Source organism: Fukomys damarensis, unplaced genomic scaffold, assembly GCF_012274545.1.
Source record: "Fukomys damarensis isolate Sample0158 unplaced genomic scaffold, DMR_v1.0_HiC HiC_scaffold_4, whole genome shotgun sequence".
NCBI lineage: Eukaryota > Metazoa > Chordata > Mammalia > Rodentia > Bathyergidae > Fukomys > Fukomys damarensis.
The window spans coordinates 38,121,504-38,141,293 of record NW_022900916.1 but is presented as its reverse complement, the minus strand read 5'-3'; the positions used below and the strand labels follow the sequence as shown (position 1 = coordinate 38,141,293).

Genomic DNA, 19,790 nt, shown 5'->3' with positions numbered 1-19,790 from the left:
CCCCGTCGCGCGCTCCCCGCACCCTGACCCCTTCGGGCGAGAGGTTGAGGTTTCAAGCAGTCGCCTTCCCAGGATTTAACGCCAGGGTCAAGAGTGTGCGTGGGGAGGGTGTTGGGGGAAGGCGGTGCAAACCAGAGGAGCTGAGCTTTGACTTGTGGCCAAGAAATAAGCGACGCGGGCCCTCCGGGCAGCAGAGAGGAACCGGGGGCTCTATCGCTTCCTTGTCGTCCATCCCCAGACTTCAGAAGGAAAGAACGAAAAGTCTCAAACGATGGGGGCGCGGACCCCCCTCCCAACCGAGCGCACAGTTGTCACCCGGATCGGGCACCGGGGCGGGGGCGGGAATGGGGTACTTTCCTGGCCTCACGGTGGCAAGCCGGCGTGGAAAAGGGCGGGGCGCCCCAGCCGAAGGAGCGGTACGGGTTTGGGCCGGGTGGCTGCGCAGGGGACGTAGGTGGTCTGTCCCTGTCCGATCTGCTCTGGCGGTGCACCAGGCGAGGCCAGGCTTGGCCCGGGCTCTCTAGAGCGGGGATGCGTGAGCCGGGCCAGAAAGGACGCGGGCTGGGCGGGTGCAGGAAGCTGAAGCCGGACCCAGGCCCGAAGTGGGGCCGTCCCTCGTAGCTCCAGCTGGCGATTTGAAGGGCTCTCGGCGACACAGTATGAAGCAGTGGGAAATCACCCCCTTTGACCCAAATGCCCTGTTTGGGGGTTTTCCCTCGCACCCTGGCCTTCCCCACCCTCGTCTTGGGAGGAAGCCGAGAGGTTTCTTCCTGCCGCACCTGCCGCTCTGGAGGTTTAGCCTGTCTGCGCGGCGAGGAGGCAGGGCCCAGGGAGTGCCGAAGTCAGTCACCTGCAGAGGGCGGGATTTAGGGTCACGCCTGGTGCAGGGTACCCCTTGCTTTCTCCCTACGCTGGGTGTGGGGTTTGCAGGGAGACCCTCTGACCCAGGCAACTCGAGGGGTAACGGGGTGTCCAGCTCTGCCACTGCTCAAGCCACAGGCCTTTTCCTACTCTACCCTCCCCGTGCCGCCCACCAGGCTGTTCTAGGGGCCTCTCCTGGGACTTCAGCAGGGCCCTGGATTGACTGTGGGGGACTCGCCACCCCAGCAGGGCTCCAGGGCTGCCTCCTCTGGATGCTTCACCGCCTGACCACTTGGGGAGGCTTCTCTAGGTCCTCAGCAGCCCACGCCCCTCTGACATTTCCACAGCCATGTTTCCAGGGCTCAGAGCCACCATCCTAGGTCTGGGGGGATCCCTGAATTTGAAGACAGGCAGGTGTGTTCAGACGTGGAAATTCAGATCTCACAGGCATGGGGCTGGTCTGAAGCCAGTCTAAACCCACCTCTGGACGAGCAGGATTGATATTGAGCCTGGTCCCTGTCAAGGGGAAGGACCTGGCTGCGGTGGAATGGCTGGGGTGGGGGTGGGGGGTCAACAGTTTGGCTTTAGGGACCCACATATGAATTTTCTCCGCCCACTCCCACCCTCCCTCAGCGCATAGTGAGTCAGGTTTCTTAGTTGTCCACTTTCATTTCCCCTGGGGCTGGGTGGAGGCTGGTGTAGGAAGAGGAACTGAGCCACAGCCCTCTGAGGGGGGAGGGAGAGGGCTGGAGCCTTCCCACCCTCCCTGTCCGGAGCCGCCAGCTTTACTCTTCATGGGCTGAGCTGGGCACCACTCTGAAGCCTGCAGAGGGACATTCTGGCAGCCTGGAGGTGGCACGTAGCAGCCACAACCCAAAAGGTACTGGGTGGGGAATTTCAGGGGAAACTGAGGCTCTGTGATCAGTAGACCGGCTGAGCAAAAGTTAAATCCTCTGAGGAATGGGCAGTATGATTGCTCCCTCTTCCTGGGCTCACACAGTAAAGGGCCAAGGGTATTGGCAAGAAGAGGAAGGAAACTGCCCAGGAGTGGAGAGGGGCAGGAGAGGCTCCAGCCTGAAGTTTCAGGTTCTGGAGAGTGGTTGGGCAGGTGAGGGGAACATGAAGTATCTCATTTGTCCTGCTGTCTTAACCTGAGTGAGGCAGGAACTGTGGCCTGGGGAACGGGTCACTCTCTATAGGGAGGTGTACTCCCTGCAGTTGTGTTGTTACAGGCCCACAGACATCAGGGGTTTCCTAAGTACTGAAAAAAAACTGGCATGGTTGATCCTACCTGTAATCCTAGCACTCAGGAGGCTGAGGCAGGAGGATCTCCTTGAGTTCGAGCCTGAACTACACAGGGAGACCCTGAGCCTGTCTCAAAAAAACCAAACCAAAAAAACACTCAAGTGCTGAAGAATGTGTCCAGTAGGAGGAGGAAGGGCAGGGACAAGATGGCTTCATGGGGGTAAGGCCTAAGCTTGGAGGCAGCTATCCTTGCTGGAGGTAGTTTAAGTAGGTTGATGGGATTAATCTAAGGAGTGATGGTGGGGGCTTCATCTCTGAGGAAATCTGAGGGCAAGTGGAAGCTCTCAGAACTGAATTTGGACACCCTTCCTCCATTCCCGTGTTCTCTGTTGTTTCCTAGAAACTCGTGGTGGGATTCTTGTTTAGAGGATTTGTTGGGGAGATTCTCAGGGGAAGGAGGGTGAGAAAAACAGAGAGAGGAAATGCTGAGCAGGTTTGGGATGGGTCAGTCTGATCCTAAGGCACACTCATTGCAGCTATTAACCCGCCTTGCAGCAAGAGGGCCAGACTTCCAGCCCCGCAGTCACTGTTGTGGCCGCTCCTCTGGAGCGAGGTGAGGCCTAAGCTGTGAAGGGAGGCAGCTGCAGGCAGTTCTGGGGCACATGGGAAAAGGATGCCCCAGCCCGGTACAGGGCATCTGGGGTGTTGGTCCAAGCATCTGCTAGTGCTGGGATCTCTTCTTTCCTTCCGCTTTCCTCCCCTGCCCCCAACACCAAGCACAGACTCAGGGACCCTGTGACTTGAAAGCTGATCGTTGGAAAGGAGAACTGGCCTTGAACAGCTGGGTGGGCCCACTGTCCCTGGGGCAGGGAGTGTTTAGCTGCCAATCTGCTGAGCTCCTGTCCTGGCTTTCCCTGCAGACCTCTTTGCCATGAACCCACCGCCCCCTGGGGCTCCCTCTCAGCCCCGCCGAGTGCGGCTAAAGCCCTGGCTGGTGGCCCAGGTGAACAGCTGCCAGTATCCAGGGCTTCAGTGGGTCAACGGGGAAAGGAAATTATTCTACATCCCCTGGCGCCATGCCACAAGGCATGGCCCCAGCCAGGATGGAGACAACACCATCTTCAAGGTAAGCCCTGGGTGGGTGCTGCTTGGATTTACCAGCACCGCCTCCCCTGGAAAGGGACACACCCACACTCTTCTCAGGGCTGGTCGTTTTCCAGATACCTTGCGTGGCCCTACTTTTCAAAAAATGGTGGAGGCACACATACTCTTTGTACTTCATATTTCTTGAAAAGCACTTGTCAGTATATAGTTTCCTTCACCCTGGGGCCAGGGATTTAGCTCCACACCTGCCTCACAAGTGTAAGGTCCTGAGTTTGATCCCTGGTGCCAAAAATAAATAAATAAATGAATAGAATAAAAAATAAATTTAAAGAAATGTTTCATTCCTCCTACCCTCCCCCCACGTTTGATCCTGTGAGTTGGCTGTAATTCAACCAGCTCTCATGAGGGACATTGGATATTATGGGTCTCTTGCTTTTAGAGATGGCACTGTAGTGAATAACCTTGAATAGGCACAGTTTTGTGTGGATGCTGTTAGATTCTGTATGATTCTATAGAAATCAAATTACTACGTTAAAGCATGGAAACATTTACCTACTTGTGGGAGGCTCTTAGGAACTAGCCCCAAAGAAATAATTTAAGATGAATAAAGGGTAGGGTTGGGGATTTAGCTTAATGGCACCATGCTTGCCTCACAAATGCAAGGTCCTGAGTTCAATCCCTGGTACCAAAAAAGAAAAGATGAATGAAGGATAGCAGTTAAGCATCCGTGGTGATGTGGTTTTTAACACTGAAATTCCAAAATAATACCAGCCGTGGGTGTAGCTCAGCGATAGAGCAAGTGCTTAGCAAGCACAAGACACTGGGCTTCCAGGGCTTTGGCTCTGCCATGATACACTGTGGAGCAGTGAATGCGGATGCCCCTCAAAGCAGATTTCATTGAGCTTGTTAGGACCCCAGGAGCTGGAAAAGGGCCAGGCCCTAGATTCCTATTTTAGTAATAAGGCTCTCAGCTCAGCAGGGCTCAGCCAGTAGCTGAAGGCCTTTCCTACAGGACAGGAGGCCGCCTCCTCTGGAGGAGGCAGGCTAGAGCTTTGGTGAGGGCCAAAGTTCTCTGTGATCAGCTGTCTTTTCTTCCTACCCAGGCCTGGGCCAAAGAGACGGGGAAGTACACTGAGGGGGTGGATGAGGCAGATCCAGCCAAGTGGAAGGCCAACCTACGCTGTGCCCTCAACAAGAGCCGAGACTTCTGCCTCATCTATGACGGGCCCCGGGACATGCCGCCTCAGCCATACAAGATCTACGAGGTCTGCTCTAACGGCCCTGCTCCCACAGGTATCCTGCCCAGTCCTGTGTCGACCACCTGAGAGGCTGTGCAGGCAGGAAGCCCCTTCAGCCCCTGCAAGCAGTGGCCAGGCTCCCAGGGATGGCGTAGAATGGGGTCCGAGGTCCTGGTGGTTCTTCCTCACCACTGCCCTTGTTCTGGGCTCTTGGCTTCTGGGAGGTCCTTACAGTGGCAGCACCCTTCACCTCACCGTGTCTTGGGGGCTGCCTAGATGGGCCCAGGCTGGCTAGGCTCTTGCTCTGCCACTGACTCCCTTCCTGTCCTCTTCTCTCCCTTGCTGTGCAGAGTCCCAGCCTACTGAGGATTATGTGGTTCCAGGAGAGGAAGAGGAGGAGGAGGAAGAAGAGGTGTGTGTGGGGAGGGGAGGGGTTGGAACGGGGTTTAGAGAGTGGCCCATGAATGAGGTGGCCCTGCTTTAGGATGGAGCAGTCCCTTCCTCTGGAATATCCTCTTGGGTAACGAAGGGTAGGGACAAAGTGTCCACCCTATTTCTCCCTATTGTCTGACCTGCAGGCCAGTTGGGCTTGATGGGTGCTGCTATCTGCAGAAGGAAAATGAGAGAGATCTTTCCTAAGCTGCTCCAATGGCAGAGCTGGGACAGGAGGTAGGGTCTGGCCAGAGCTGAGCCACCGAAGCTTTTCCTTGTCAGATCAGTTTACTAATCTGTTCTTCCTTCTGTCTCTGCCTTCTTCCCTCCTTGCTTGCCTGTAACTTCCCTTCAGCTTCAGAAGATGTTACCAGGCCTGAGACTCACAGGTAGGCTGGGAGGCTGTGGCTGGGGGTCTTGCATATGGAGAAACCACAGGTACTAGGTTGGAGCTGAAGGGAGGCAGGTTTGCAAGTCAAGAGGGCCTGGGAGACAGTTCCTAGGGGTGGCATTAACAGGTCTGTCTACTCCACCTTCTGTAGAAGCAGTGCAGCCTGGTACCTCCATGGCGCCCTATTCTTTACCGAAAGAAGATGTCAAGTGGCCACCCGTTCTCCCACCACCTGTGGGGCCTGCTTTGGACCCCAACGTGCTGGTCCCTGCACCTGGCAACCCCGCTGGCTTCGGGCAGCATCTCCCTGAGGTCCTGCCTAGTCCTGAGCCCCTGGCTCCCACCCTGCCCCCAGCAAGCGAACAGCTATTGCCTGACCTGCTTATCAGCCCCCACATGCTGCCTCGTAAGGACCTCCCTGGGTTGGGCGGGCTGGGCAGGGTAAAGCAATGCAGGGGGTTGGGACAGGGTCTTCAAGGAAAGCAGAGGCTGGCAGAGAATGGAACAAAAGCATGTGGATACCCTCCCTGGCCCAGTGCCCTGTGGGGAAGAAAGTGGGAGAGCTGAGGAGGCCTGGGCCTGCTACCTGGCTGCCGAATGGGAGACCCATGGCTGGGGTGGCTTACCCCTCTGCCCCACAGTGACTGACCTGGAAATCAAGTTCCAGTACCGGGGACGGCCACCCCAAGCCCTCACCATCAGCAACCCACAAGGCTGCCGGATCTTCTACAGCCAGCTGCAGGCTACCCAGGAGCAGGTGGAACTCTTTGGCCCCGTAAGCCTGGAGCAAGTTCGCTTTCCCAGCCCCGAAGATATCCCCAGCGACAAGCAGCGCTTCTACACGAACCAGCTGCTGGATGTCCTAGACCGTGGGCTCATCCTCCAGCTGCAGGGCCAGGATCTGTATGCCATCCGCCTGTGCCAGTGCAAGGTGTTCTGGAGTGGGCCCTGTGCCTCCATTCAGGGCTCGAGCCCTAATCCCATTCAGCGGGAAGTCAAGACCAAGCTCTTCAGCCTGGAGCAGTTTCTCAATGGTGAGGCCCACTCGGTTCTTCCTGGTCACCTCTCACCCAAGGCATGGTTCTAGCCTCTGACCAGGGTCTTTGATCTTGATGCAGACCTCATCCTGTTCCAGAAGGGACGCACTGACACCCCACCATCCATTGAGATCTTCTTCTGCTTTGGGGAGGAGTGGCCTGACCGAAAACCCCGAGAGAAGAAGCTCATTACTGTACAGGTGTGTGTCCCTCACCTCACCTTGGCTTGAATACTGGGGAACAAGGCCAGGGCTCACTTGGCAGTGCCGACTTGGCTGCCAGAGATAATCAAGGCTGACTGGAGGAGAGGCATCTACTACTTGTCCCTGGTAGAAGCCCTCATGCACAGCTGGATCTGGCAGCCCTGCCACAACTCTCCCTGTCCTGTCTCCGCCCCCAGGTGGTGCCTGTTGCAGCCCGGTTACTTCTGGAGATGTTCTCAGGGGAATTTTCTTGGTCAGCTGACAGCATCCGACTGCAGATCTCAAACCCAGACCTCAAAGATCACATGGTGGAACAGTTTAAGGAGCTGCATCACATCTGGCAGGCCCAGCAGCAGCTGCAGCCTGTGGCCCAGGGCCCTCCCGTGGCAGGCCTGAGTGCTGGCCAGGGGCCCTGGCCCATGCACCCCATTGGCATGCAATAATGGGGTGGGTAGTGGCTGTGCAGAGTGATGAGACAATCTGGTAGCCCCAGCAGGCCTGGCTGGCTGCAGAGTCCAATGTCTGGATCTCCTTGAGGTGGATTTAGGCCCAGGATAAAGAAGAGGCCTATGCACCTGTTATCCCTGCAGAGCTTTGCTTGCAGGGCTGGCTTCCTGGGCCTGCCTCTCCTGTGCTCCCTCCACTGGCTCTGGAGAAACCCAGCCAGCAGTCTCCCTGAGCAGGGAAGGAATGCCCCCACTGTAGGGCCTATGTGTGCAGGGTGGATTGCCCCACGGCGCCCCACTCTTGTGGTTGCTCCATTTCCTCTGGCAAAAAGAGCCTGAGAATGCAGGAGATTTAGCTCAGTGGTTCCACTGCCTGCCTTGCAAGTGCAAGGTCCCAAGTTTGATCCCCGGTACCCACTCCAAAAAAAGCTTGAGAAGCACTGGGGGCCAGGTCCCACTGCTTGGCCTCTGCAGGGAATGGGCCTGATTGGAGGTTCCCTAGTTTGAGCCTCACTTTCCCATCTTTCTCTCTCAAGGTGAATATAAGCCTTTAGACATCACTTAAGGCTGGCACTACCTGCTGCCTTCTTCAGAGTTTAAGAATCTGGAGTAGAGTGTAGATATATTTTTGGATTAAAAAGTTAAAAAACGTATTTGGCTGGTTCTTTACTTTTCTCCAGTGGTGTGGTCTCCATGCTATTCTTTGAGCCTCTCAGGTACCAGCTGGCCCCTCTAGCACCTGTCCTTTAGCTTTGGCCACTGGCATGAGGACTGCCTGCCTTTCAGTCACTAAGTAAGCTGGGCCTTCACCAACACTCACCTGGCTGGTTTTGCTTCCAGGAGGAAGATGTCCGAAAAGCTGTCCGGATTTCCCATTGTTTGGGACCATTACAATCTGTCATCCTCGTTTTTGTATGCTATTATATTAATATAACATAATTATATTATATGATACATGCAAATTAGCTCATCATTTGTTTTGGGTTTTTTTGGTACCGGGGTTCAAACTTGGGTCCTTGTGCTTACGAGGCAGGCGCTGAACCACTGAACTAAATCCCCAGCTCTAGTAGCTCATCATTTGAATCTAGCTCACAGGTGTAATTATGTCTTGAACAATCTATTGTAATTTTATTTTATTTGCTTTCTTTTTTCCCTGGTACTGGGGGTTGAACTCAGGACCTTGTGCTTTCCAGGCAGGTGTGGTGCCACTAAGCCAAATCCCCAGTCCTTGCTTGCTTGTTTCTATGACCAGGTGTTGCTACATAGCTCTGGCTGGCCTAAAACTATGTAGCCAAGGCTGGCTTTGAGCTCGAGGCAATTCTGCCTCAGCCTCCTGAGTACTGGGATTACAGGCATGCACCATGACACCTTTTTTTTTTTTTTTTTTTGGTACCAGGTATTGAACTCAGAACCTTGCGCTTGCAAGGCAGGCAGTGGATCACTGAGCTAAATCCCCATAGTGGGTCTTTTCATTATATAAAATTTTAAACATTTGCAAAAATAGGGAGAATGGTATGAAGTCTCCATGTAGCAGGTCTAACAATTATCAATTCATAGTTCATCTTTCTCATCTAAACACCCATCTATACCATAGCCTCCTTGAGATTATTTTGAAGCAAGTCCTAGAAATAACATTTTATGTGTAAATATAAAGCATATATCTCTAAAAGACAAAGACTTTCCTTTTTTAAAAATTTTGTGGTGCTAGGGCTGGGAATTTAATTCAGTGGTACCATGCCTGCCTCCCAAATACAAGGCCCTGAGTTCGATCCTTGGTATGGGGAGGGATGTGTGTGTGTGCAGATTTTGTGGTTTCACATGTCAGGCAAGCACTCTCCTCAAGGCAAAAAACAAAACTCAATTCTAAAAAACAAAACCTAAATAAATAAATAAATAACAAAACCAGTCATTATTGTACCTCCTGAAAAGAGATTAATTTTTGCATGAGGCTTCCTCTGAACAGCATTTAGGAGATAGGAAAACTGAATGTTAATATAACCATGATCATAATAAAATTATATCTATAAAAATATTTTTGAATGTGTGTGAGGGAGGTTGAGGCAGGAGGATTGCCGAGAGTTCGAGGCCAGCCTGGAATACATAGCAAGATGCTGTCTCAAAAAACAAAAACAAATGTGTGAGAAAGTAGGGACTGAACTTGAGACTGCTCTCTAGCACTGAGTTACACCCCTAGCCCCTGAAAAAATTAATTTTTATAAAAAATTTAGAGTTTAAATTTTAAGGCAATTTGAATTTTACACCCTTTCAATTTGGTAAAACAGCACAGTTTTAGATTGCATCTCATTTTGTCTCATATATCCTATAAATTGTTACTTAGATCTGGACCCTGGACTCTACAAGGCTTACTTGGACTCAGTTTCTCGGTTTAGATATCTATTAGCCCTAAATATCTTCAGGTTCTGGGCCAAAGTAAATGTCATTTTGTCAGGAGTGGTAAAAATTCTTAAATATGGAGGAGTGTCTTGTTTCCCTATAGCCAGCCTTACCAACAGAATATACTGTCAACTTTCTGGACTTCTATCAGTATGATGGGTGAGAAATAGTATTTCAGTACATTTCTCATTATGAGCCAGGCGAGGCACCTTTTTATATCTGGCCTGTGTAGATTTAAAAAAATAAAACAGGGCTGGGTGTGTAGCTCATTGGTAAAGCACATACTTTGCATGGCCATCATGCTAAATAAGTGAGGAAAAATTTTAAAATAGTTTAGCCAGGCATGATGGTGCACACCTGTAATCCCAGTACTTGGGAGGCTGAGGAAGGATTGTTGTGAGTTCAAGGCCAGCTTGGGTTACACAGCAAAACCCTATCTCAAAAACACACAAAACAACAATAACTTTTAGATTTATGGCAAGGTTGTTAGGCGTTCTTGTGTCCCACACCATATCCCCAATTGCTAACATACTATGGAAGATGTATCACAACTAATACAACTATATGGATACAAAGTTATTAGCTAAACTTCATTTTTTATCCCAGTTTCATCAGTTTTCCTTTTTTTGGTTCCAGAATCCTGAAATATTACATTTGTCACCCTATCTTCACCTCCTTTAGTTTGTTTTTTTTGGAACCAGGGATTGAACTTGGGTCCTTGCACTTATAAGGCAGGCGACAGAACCACTGAGCTAAATCCATGGTCCTAGTTTCTAACTTTCTTGTTTTTGATGGTATCGATGGCTTTGAATATTGGTTGGCATTAATCAAAACATCACTAAATTTGGGGTTTATCTGATGTGTTCTTCACAGTTTTTGTAAGGAAGACCACAGAGGTCTCAGTGTCGTCATAATCAGAAGAACAGGGGATAGGGTTGTGGCTCAGTGGTGCAGGCCAGCAAGCTTCCCCACATACACTACATACGGTCAGCATAATTAGTCTGTTGGTGTCAACCTTAACAGTTCTTCCACTGCAAAGTTACCCTCCCATGCTTTTTCTATACATCTAAGGGTTTCAGAATGGTTAACCTGTGCCCCCTGAAGAAACTACCAACTAGAATGAAGTACTTGTCTACAGCTCCTTTTATGTTTAGTCTCACTTTTCAATCATTTACAAGGCTAGCATCTTTTCCTCCCACTGGCCTGTACAATTCTATTTCTTCTCGGCAATGAAATTGGTTGTCAATGTTTTCAAATTTGGGAGGTCTTACGCATTTGCCAGCTTCTGGCTAACAAATGGTGATATGGAAACACTGTCTCATATTTCCCTAAGGCAATAAGCAGCTGCAACTTGAGACAGTTCCCTCAACTCAATACAACCTTCTCCCAGCCTGCTGCCCTCCTTTCATTACTTGCCTTGTGCTTGAAGGCATTTGAGTTTGCAGCCCTGGATGCCTGGTGGGAAGCATTATGTGACCACTGGTGGACTGAATCTCCAGTACCACTGCTGGTCCAGTAGCTGCCAAAAATCTTCCTTGGGTTTGTACTTACTTTCTGACTAAAAATAAATGAAAACCACAAACCTGTTCCTATTTTGTGTTATAGTAGCCAGGACTCTGTACATTGCAATTCACTGCTCTTAATAGTGACCTCTGCTGGTGTTTACTTAGAATCCACATATGCCCTGGCCCTGGGAATGAATCCATCTCTTCAGCAGTGAAGTCTTTTTTCTCCAGTTCCTCCTCTCCACTAAATTCATCTTTTCATCCAATGAAGTGTTCCCTTTTACTCAAGACTCCTTCCTCTCATTCAGCTTCTCAATGACAACAGGAACATACCTTTTCAGTCTCTGCAGCGCAAAGAAAGCTACTAATGACTTTTCCGTTTTAGGAGCAACTTTTGTTTTGCTGGTAATATATTCCCAAAAGGGCACACACCTTGTTGCATTCTCTTAGACTTTTAACTTCTCTGAATCTTGGCTCTTATCTTTGTAAGAGAATTCACTTAAACCAGGACTACACAAAAGGGACATGTACATTATATTTGTGAAGTGTGATGTGGTTCAAAAGCCCAAGTTCCTTTATGTCTTAGGTATCCTTATCAGCTTTTTATCTTTATAATCATTCCTTTCAAATAGGAACATAGAAATTACAAATCACCTTTAGTGATTTTTTTTTTTTTAATCAGTACCAGGGATCAAACTGCTTGTGGAGCAGGCGAGGCAGGTGCAAAGCCACCGAGCTCAATCCCCAACCCAACCTTTTAGTAATCTTGAAGGGAATTTTCCCACTGGGGGATCTGTGCTCTGCATAAGCAGGACTAAAATTTCTTGTCTAATACAATCATGGAACAGATAGTTCTGTGGGGAGATGATTTAGGTAAATTCCGGTGTGATTAGCTGACCTGCACACATGCAAGAAAGATGCTTGTTTTACTTCCCCTATATAATGCTATCCAAGAACACAAAGTAAACTGCTTTATAACAGCCCCCCTTTTTTTTTCTTTTCTTTTTTGTACCAGGGATTGAACTCAGGCCCTTGCGATTGTAAGGCAGGTGGCAGAACCACTGAGCCAAATCCCCAGCCCTCTTTTGTTTTTTTTGAGACAAGGTCTCACTATGTAGTTCAGGCTGGCCTTGAACTCTCTATGTAGCTGGCCTTAATCTCACAGCAGTCCTCCTGCCTCTGCTTCTCGAGGGCTGGGATTACAGGCATGCGCCACCATACCCTGCTTTAAGAGCCTTTTAAAATCTGTAAGGTTCAAAGAAAGCAGTGAGTCCCAAACCATTAATAACATAGGGGTCAGCTTTCTATAGCTACACCTATAGACAGAACACCCTTTTTTTTTTTTGATGCCAGGAATCGAACTTGGGACTTTGTGCTTGTGAAGCAGGTGGTGGAACCACTGAGCTAAATCCCCAGCCCCCAGGAAACTTTTTTTGGTACTTGGGATTTAACTCAGGACCTTGGGCTTGCAAGGCAGGTGTGGCACCACTGAGTTAAATCCCTGGTCCAGGACATTCTTGACATTAACTCAGATATGCACCCCACATGCTATTTTTCAGTGGCTAGGGAGGGTTGTTATTAAGCCTTTGTTTTTCACTTCCAGATGCAACTTCCTATGAAAAAAGTAAAATTCTTTAAAGTCAACTGGTTGTTTCAGAGTTAGATTAGGTTTAATTTTGTTTAACTGGAGCATGACAAATGGCTGGGATGATGTGCTGATCCACAGGATCTGATAATCTTACCTCAAACACTCACGTGTTTTGCTCCCCTTCTAGCAATGACTTTATAGAGAAAAACCCAAGTATTGCAGATTGTATGCTAGAAGGCTTGTTTCACCGACTCCCAATATTGTTCTTCAGCTTGAAGATTTAAGCCCAAGAGTGAAAAAGTTAAAAGTGACCTACATGGTAAAGGCAAAGCAGAGAAATGTCAGTGCCAACAACACTGTCAGATGTATCAAAACAGATGCAGTTCAGCAGTCAGCTCAAAACCCAATTACCATAATATACTATCTGATCCCATTCTAGAAAACAAAATAAAAGGAAAAATCTAATCTATTGAGCCAGGAAACAGGCCAGTGTTTACCTGATGGTATGGGGATGGGAAAAGGCAGGAATGAGGAATTTCCCAGGGGCTCAAGGAGATTTTGGGGGTAAAGAGTATATTCACTGTCTTGTTTCCTGGGTATATCAAATTGTACACTTTAAGTATGTGCAATGTATTGTTGTCAATTATACTTTAATAACTGCGGCTGAGAGAATACAGAATATTTCTGTCACGAAGAGGAACCCCTGCACCTTTCCCACTGAGCTGGCACGGGACGGCAGAGTGCAACACGAGGAGCACTGGGATGAACCAGGACTGAAGGGTGCAGAACGAGCTACCTCCCTGAGGGTCTGCGGCATGCCCAGACATGTACTAGGTGCCAGCTAAGGATGCTTGCTCAGCTGCTCTAGGCGAATCAGTTCGGAGATACAAGGCAGTAAATGAAGTAAAACAAGGAAACACTTAGTAAATTTTAAAAATTTATTGTTTTTCCTTTTTTGTTGTTGTTGCTGTTGATTTGTTCTTGAGATGGCTACAACACCAGGCAGAACAGTGCCCTCACATCTAAAGGCTGTGAAGGGCTGTACTCCTTCAAAACATTAGGATCTGTTTTGGGGTTCCCTCTTCAGCCTTACCCCTCAGAAGTCAATAAATGTCCACACTTTTTAGTGAAATACAATTCACCTTGTAAACATTTTTTCTTCATACTCACACCCTTTTTCTCGAATGTCTGTGGGTAAATAATTCACTTTATTTCTATTTATTTTTTGGTACCAGGGATCAAACTCAGGACCTTGCGCTTGCGAGGCAGAGGCAAAATAATTCACTAAAAAAAAAAAAAAAACCTTAAAAAAATTAAAACAATACACATTTGTATCCTACCTTACCCACCCCAATTTGGCTCTTTTCTCCAAGGCTGACAACAACCTCATGTGGAATGGAAGGAGATTTAGACAGAACAGAGCCAAAGCTGGTTCTACATGAATATGAATTTTGACCCTGTCTGGTCCTGAGAATCACCAATGTGACCATGATATAAAGCAGACTAGGCCATTGGAACAACTCTAAGATGGGAAAGAAACAGGGAGGAGGAATTTTTTTAAAAATTCATTTGAGAGGGAAGGGGAAGAAGGGAGGGTAGGAGAAGGAAAGAAGACAAAATGATAGAAACCTTCAGAGATGACTCTGACCCTTTACTTTCACTTGCAGCTATTTTAATACATTAGAATTCCCACATTTTTCCTAAGTGAAAGTTTTGTTTCACAGAAAATCCTCACTTTTGGTTTTCTGTATGTGCACTGCACATGAGCGTGTGAGAGTGTGTACATTTGTCATTTGCTACCAGGTGAATGTTTCCATTTAGTTTAGTTTTCTTTCCTTTTTTTCCTTTTATTTCCTCAAAATCATTTTTCCTTTTAGAAACAAGTTCACCAGAAAACCAGCTACCCTCCCACCACGCCGGACAGGCTGCAGCCATCTTTTTCAAACCGTGCTGATTTCCCCTCACACCCCCAAACAGGAACTCCTCGGGATGCCTGGAAGGCTGGAGTCTCTCCCTGTCTGGCGGGATGCCCTGGGGGCAGTGAAGGCCCCTCTGCCACAATGGAGGTTTCTGATTGTGGGACACAGTCTGGGTTTTGTTTTCTTCCTGTCTTCTAATTTAAAAAGACATTCCTGACAAAAGAGACAAGACAGTCAGTAACTGTGCTCCAGAAGACAGCACTGTACAGAAGCAACTTCAAGGTAGGTTTCTATACTTGCTCAGGTATATCATTCTGGATTCTGCCACAAAAACTCATTAAAAAAAAAAAAACAAAACTTGGATTTTCAAGCTTGTGATTTCAAAGACGCAATCACTTTCATGAAACACTGCCCTCAGTGCATCTCTGATGCTGAGCAGACTGCGGAAAGCAGGGATGCTGTATGGGGATCAGGGGAGAGCCAGCAGGTTCAGACCTTCCATTCCAAACCACCCAGTAAAGATCCACTTTGGCCCACTAATTGCTGAGGTCTCATATAAGATATCATTTTGAAAGGAGGCTTGCCTACCAACAAATTTTGAAAGCCACTGACTTAGAACTCTAGGGAAACAGTAGTGTGGAGAGGTATTAAATTAAATGGAATGGTTAAAAGTAAGAACTTTGGCTGGATGTGGGGGTGCAGGTCTGTAATCCCAGCACTTGGGAGTCTGAGGCAGAAGGATCATTGTGAGTTCAAGGTCAGCCTGGGCTACTATAGTGAGACCCTGTCTTACCTTCCCCCGCCAAAAAAGGACTTTGGTACCAGAATGTCTACACTTGCATTCTGGCTCCCCCAATTAATACCTGTTGACATCAGACAATTTGTTAAATGTCTTTCAATTTCAATTTCCTCACTTGTAAAATGAGAACAGTAATAACTAACCAGAGGACTGTATGAGGTAATATAAAGTACACAAAGTAGTGCCTGATACCTAGTCAGGGTTCAATCTTAGCTATGAACATGGTATAGCTGTCCACAAACAGCCCTCTGAGGTGTACACATGCAAACCAAACTTTAGTAATGGTGTAGCAAGGGACTACTGAATGTCACTTTGACCTATTCATGTGCTTTTCATCGAAACCACCAGTGAGTACCACAAATTCAGAGAGAACTGTGGTCTGAGTAAACTCTCTTTATACATCAAAGGATGGGATTAGAAGACAGTTGCTTTTTCTCTCTCAAGTCAAGAAACCAGCAGCCAAACTCCACCGTTCAGACCATTCCTCAGCTAAACTTGTTTTGCAGCAGAATCAAGAGACAGGAAGCACAATGAGAAAACCAACCAGAAGCTAGCCAAAAAGGCTACTTTTCTCTCCTGTAACTCCTGCCCTGATAAAAACCTGACATTTTAGCACTCAAAAGAAGTGGAAGAACAAGCTCCTTGCTTGTTAAATCTGGTCAGTTTTAGGAGATTGATGCCATGCATCACAGTCAACTTGAGATCAGACTCTCATTCTTTTCACAAAGTAGCCAGGTTAGAATTACTTGTTACCACACACACCTATCATCCTGGAAGTGTCTTAAAGGGGAGAGGGAAGGTTTTTGACACATTCTGCAATATCAACTTTCTTATGGAGGTGAAAATGGCAGCCAAACACACTTACAATTATCTGGCTGCCCTGGTCCACATTTCTTAGCTCTTTCTCTAATACTAGCTTAGAAAGCTGGAATAGGCATCACTCACCTGGGTGACAGGCACAGTGTAGGAGTGTGAGCTATCGAAACAACCTGGTGAAGTCTCTCAAAGCCCAGCAAACTTGCTTACATTCCTCAGCACTGCAAGAGAAAAGGTATGTGTCCTTCACTGAGGAGAGAGATACAAACTGCTGAGAAACACAGGCAACACTGGCACTCGCTGAGGACGGCCCCAACTCTGCACAGAGCACTCCCTACCTTCTCTGGACCCTGCTTCAAAACTTTCTGTAACTTGGTACAAGTTAACTATTATAAATGAGAACAATTAGAAACTCGCTGGTCATGAAGAGTGTGGGCTTTAGAGACAAACTCCCTAAGTTTGAATCTGAGCTCCACTGTGTCCCTGGGCAAATCACCAATCACAGCCTCAGTTTCCTCATCTTAGAGGAAATTTAATTCTTAGAGAATTAAATTTGTTCATATAAGCAAAGCACTTATAATGACAGAGCAGGGAGGAAAATAGCATTCAGTATGTGGGCAGTTATGACACTTGACTTGAAGTTCCTCACACAAACATAGGTTAGCTAAAACCCCAAAGTAGAAGGCAAACATGTTCACCTATGACTGATCACTTTAACTCTGAACTAGGTGAATTTAAGTACCCTAGTTTCCTCATTCTCTTCCTAAGGAAGGTTCTGTTTACAAAGCTTAGTCCAACAACGAAGTCTCTATCAGTCATGGATTTTTAGTTCAACAGACCACTCAGGGTCTCCTCTTCTAGGAGGAAGGGGCCAGAGAAAGGGTTAAGGCACACAGAAAGGGAGGAGTGAGCAGGACTCGGTCCTCACAAACCCTGAGATACCCAGGCAACATGAAGAGCTCAGTAATCATCTGGCTCTGCATTTCAAAAGGTTACCACTGCCCAAAACTGTCATCAGGAAGCCAATTGATGCCAACTTCATTGCTTTTTATATCTTTCTTCATAATGGATATTGTTAAATGAACCTGAGGCTAAACTAAAGAAGTAGAAAGGCACTCTCTTAGTTTCTTTGATGCTAAGACACAATACCTGACACTCTCAAACTAAAGGAGACAAGATTTACTTTAGATCATACTTCAGTCTGTTGTTGTCTGGCACCAAAGATAGGATAGTAAGACACAGTGGAATGGTGGAAGGGCAGCTGCTCATGGCATGGCTGACAGCAAACACAGCGTGTTGGGTGTACGTCTAATCCCCTACTCAGGAGGCTGATGCAGGAGAACTGCTGAGAGTTCAAGGCCAGCTTGCACTACATAGTGAGTTAAAGGTGAGACCCTATCTCAAAAAAAAAAAAAAAAAAAAAAAAAAAAAAAAAAAAAAAAAAAAGGCAGAGAGTGAAGCAAGGAGCTGGGAGGGAGATAACCCCTTCCAGGTCACATCCCCAGTGACCTCTTCTGACAATACCCTGCCTAACAAACAGCAAGTCACCTATAAGCCCCCATAATCCATTAACCTCTCCCAAACCCCACCTATGAGCACATGAGGCTCTTGGGTACCTCTTGATGTAACATTCCATCCCTGGCCCCCAAAAGACTCACGCATATTCCTTTTTGCAAACTGCATTTAGCCTATCTCTAAGACTTGCCAAAGTCCTAACAGTTACAGCACTGCTGAGAAGTCCAAGGGCCAAGTCTCCTCTGAGATACAAAGCAAACTTTTAGCCATGAGCTCTCTGTAAAAATCCAAAGAAAGCTAAACCGCTGGTACTGAAAAAGAAGAGAGGAGAGAGCAGAGAGGAGAAAGGCAAGCTAAACACTTCTCACATACGATGGCAAAGGGTAAACATTCCCATTCCAAAAGGGAGAGAAATGAGGGACAGAAACCAGTGGGACCAAAGCAAGACCGAAACCTAGCAGGGAAAACATTATATCCTGCAGTTCTACGTCCAGCAACCAGGGCAAGTTGTAGCAAGATGTGAACATGAAAGGGCTTGGGCAGTGCTGCCCCTACGGCACTACTGTAGCCCTCATGGCTTCTCTCTTGGGCCAGCTCTGCTCAACTCTTGCAGCTTTCCTCAGACGTTTCATGTTCCAGGATTCTCCAGCTTCCTGGGGTTTCTACTGCACTTCTGACTTCACATTCACAGCTTCATACACTTCACTCTCAGGGGCTCACTGCCTGGTCTTCCAGACCTCCTCCTCTTTAAAAAAGTTTTATTAGTATTCATTTTTAGTATACAATGTCTACATTCCTTGTGTGGACTTAGTGCGTGCACATAACACACCTTAATTTCTTTTGCTTTTCCAGTACCAGATATCAAAATCAGGAGCTTGCACTCATGAGACAGGTACGGTGCCACTAAGCTAAATCCTGGCCTACCTTAATTCCTTTCTACACCTCCTTTTCCTCCTTCTCTCCACCTCCTGAACCCCCTTTTCCATTTGAAAAAGATGTATTTCCCTACTTCCTATTGTCTTTTATAATTTGCAAATTATATGCAATATTTAAGCTTGTATGACAGATTTATTTTACTTAACATTATGGTCTCAAAGTGCATTCATTTTTCCTACAAATGACTCGTTTATCCTTTTTTATGGCAGTGTAATACTCTAGTGTGTGTAAATCCCTTACCCATTTATCTGTCAATGGACATATAGGCTGCTATGTGTATACCACTCCAACATAATGCTCCTTTTTTGAGACAGGGTCTAAGTAGTTCAGTCTGACTCTGAACTACTATGTAACCCAGGCTGGCCTTGAACTCATGATGATCTTTCTGCCTCAGCCTCCTCAGTACTAGGGACTATAGGCATGTCCCATCATGCCCAGCTGTAATGTGGTATCTTTAACTCTTTCAGGAAGATACCTAGAAGGGGAATAGCTGAGTCAAATGGAATTTCTAGTTTTATTTTTTTGAGGAATCTGTTGATTTCCATGATGGTTGTACTAGTTCTCCCCACCCCCGACAGCCTCACCAGCATCTACTATTATTTGATTTCTTTTTTCTTTTTTTTCTTTTTTTTTGGTACCGGGTATCAAACTCAGGTCCTTGTGCTTGCAAGGCAGACGGCAGAACCACTGAGCTAAATCCCCAGCCCTTGATTTCTTAATGATGGTTATTTTGAAATGGGGGTAGAAGCCTGGCTGATCCCATAACTCTTGCATTCTACAAGCCTGTGAGACCACTACCATGTGGATCGCACCAAGGTCTGCAGCCAGCTCAAGCAATGGTCAGAACCCCCTGCAATCATGGCTGCAGAGGCCTTGGAGTTCTTAGATGGCTAAGCAGTGTGAACAGATAGATCCCTGGATTCCCAGGGAAAAATTTCCTAGGTGGCCATTCTCTAGCATAGTGCCCTGGGGCTTTCTGCTTAAAGCAAAGCCTTTTACTTTTGCAATTCTGAGCCTGTAAAGGATAGGGTATTGTTGGTTTTGGGGATGCCCTCAGGTCATCTTTTCTATTGTCCAGTCATAAAATACAGGAGCTTGTAAGGGGGGTAGTTTATAAAGTACCTGACTTTTTTTTTTTCCCTTGAGACAATCTTTCTTAGTTCAGGCTGACCTTGAACTCATGGCAATCCTCCTGCCTCAGCCTACTGAGTGCTGGGAATACAGATGTGCAACAACATGCCTGGCTTAATCTTTTCAGCAGCCAAGCTCTCCTTTGTCCAAACTGTATAGGTCCAGATTTTACAGGAGTTTCCCTTCTGGTGAAACTCAAAACTTAAAAAAAAAAAAAAAAAAAAAAAAAT

General features: G+C 47.4%; 2 protein-coding genes across 7 annotated transcripts in view; one reads left to right on the top strand and one right to left on the bottom strand.

The window, feature by feature from the left end:
• Positions 1 to 8: 8 nt before the first annotated feature.
• Positions 9 to 8,124, top strand: Irf5 (interferon regulatory factor 5). The gene is made up of 9 exons (XM_010633465.2): positions 9 to 1,741; positions 3,027 to 3,232; positions 4,314 to 4,503; positions 4,799 to 4,860; positions 5,236 to 5,269; positions 5,423 to 5,677; positions 5,913 to 6,305; positions 6,390 to 6,508; positions 6,709 to 8,124. Exons 2-9 carry the CDS (start codon positions 3,038 to 3,040, stop codon positions 6,952 to 6,954), a joined length of 1,494 nt encoding a protein of 497 aa, XP_010631767.1. The 5' UTR covers positions 9 to 1,741; positions 3,027 to 3,037; the 3' UTR covers positions 6,955 to 8,124.
• Positions 8,125 to 12,514: 4,390 nt separating this feature from the next.
• Positions 12,515 to 19,790, bottom strand: part of Tnpo3 (transportin 3) — a 92,641-nt gene continuing 85,365 nt past the window's right edge. For 4 of the 6 annotated variants that reach the window (XM_010633468.3, XM_033757827.1, XM_033757829.1 and 1 more), the window contains 2 exons: positions 16,108 to 16,199; positions 12,515 to 14,576 (listed from right to left, as the gene is read on the bottom strand). In XM_010633468.3, the coding sequence (XP_010631770.1) occupies positions 16,139 to 16,199 (61 nt within the window). In that variant the 3' untranslated portion in view covers positions 12,515 to 14,576; positions 16,108 to 16,138. The remainder of the gene's footprint in view (positions 14,577 to 16,107; positions 16,200 to 19,790) is intronic. The other 2 variants (XM_010633467.3, XM_010633466.3) reach the window with 2 other exon arrangements.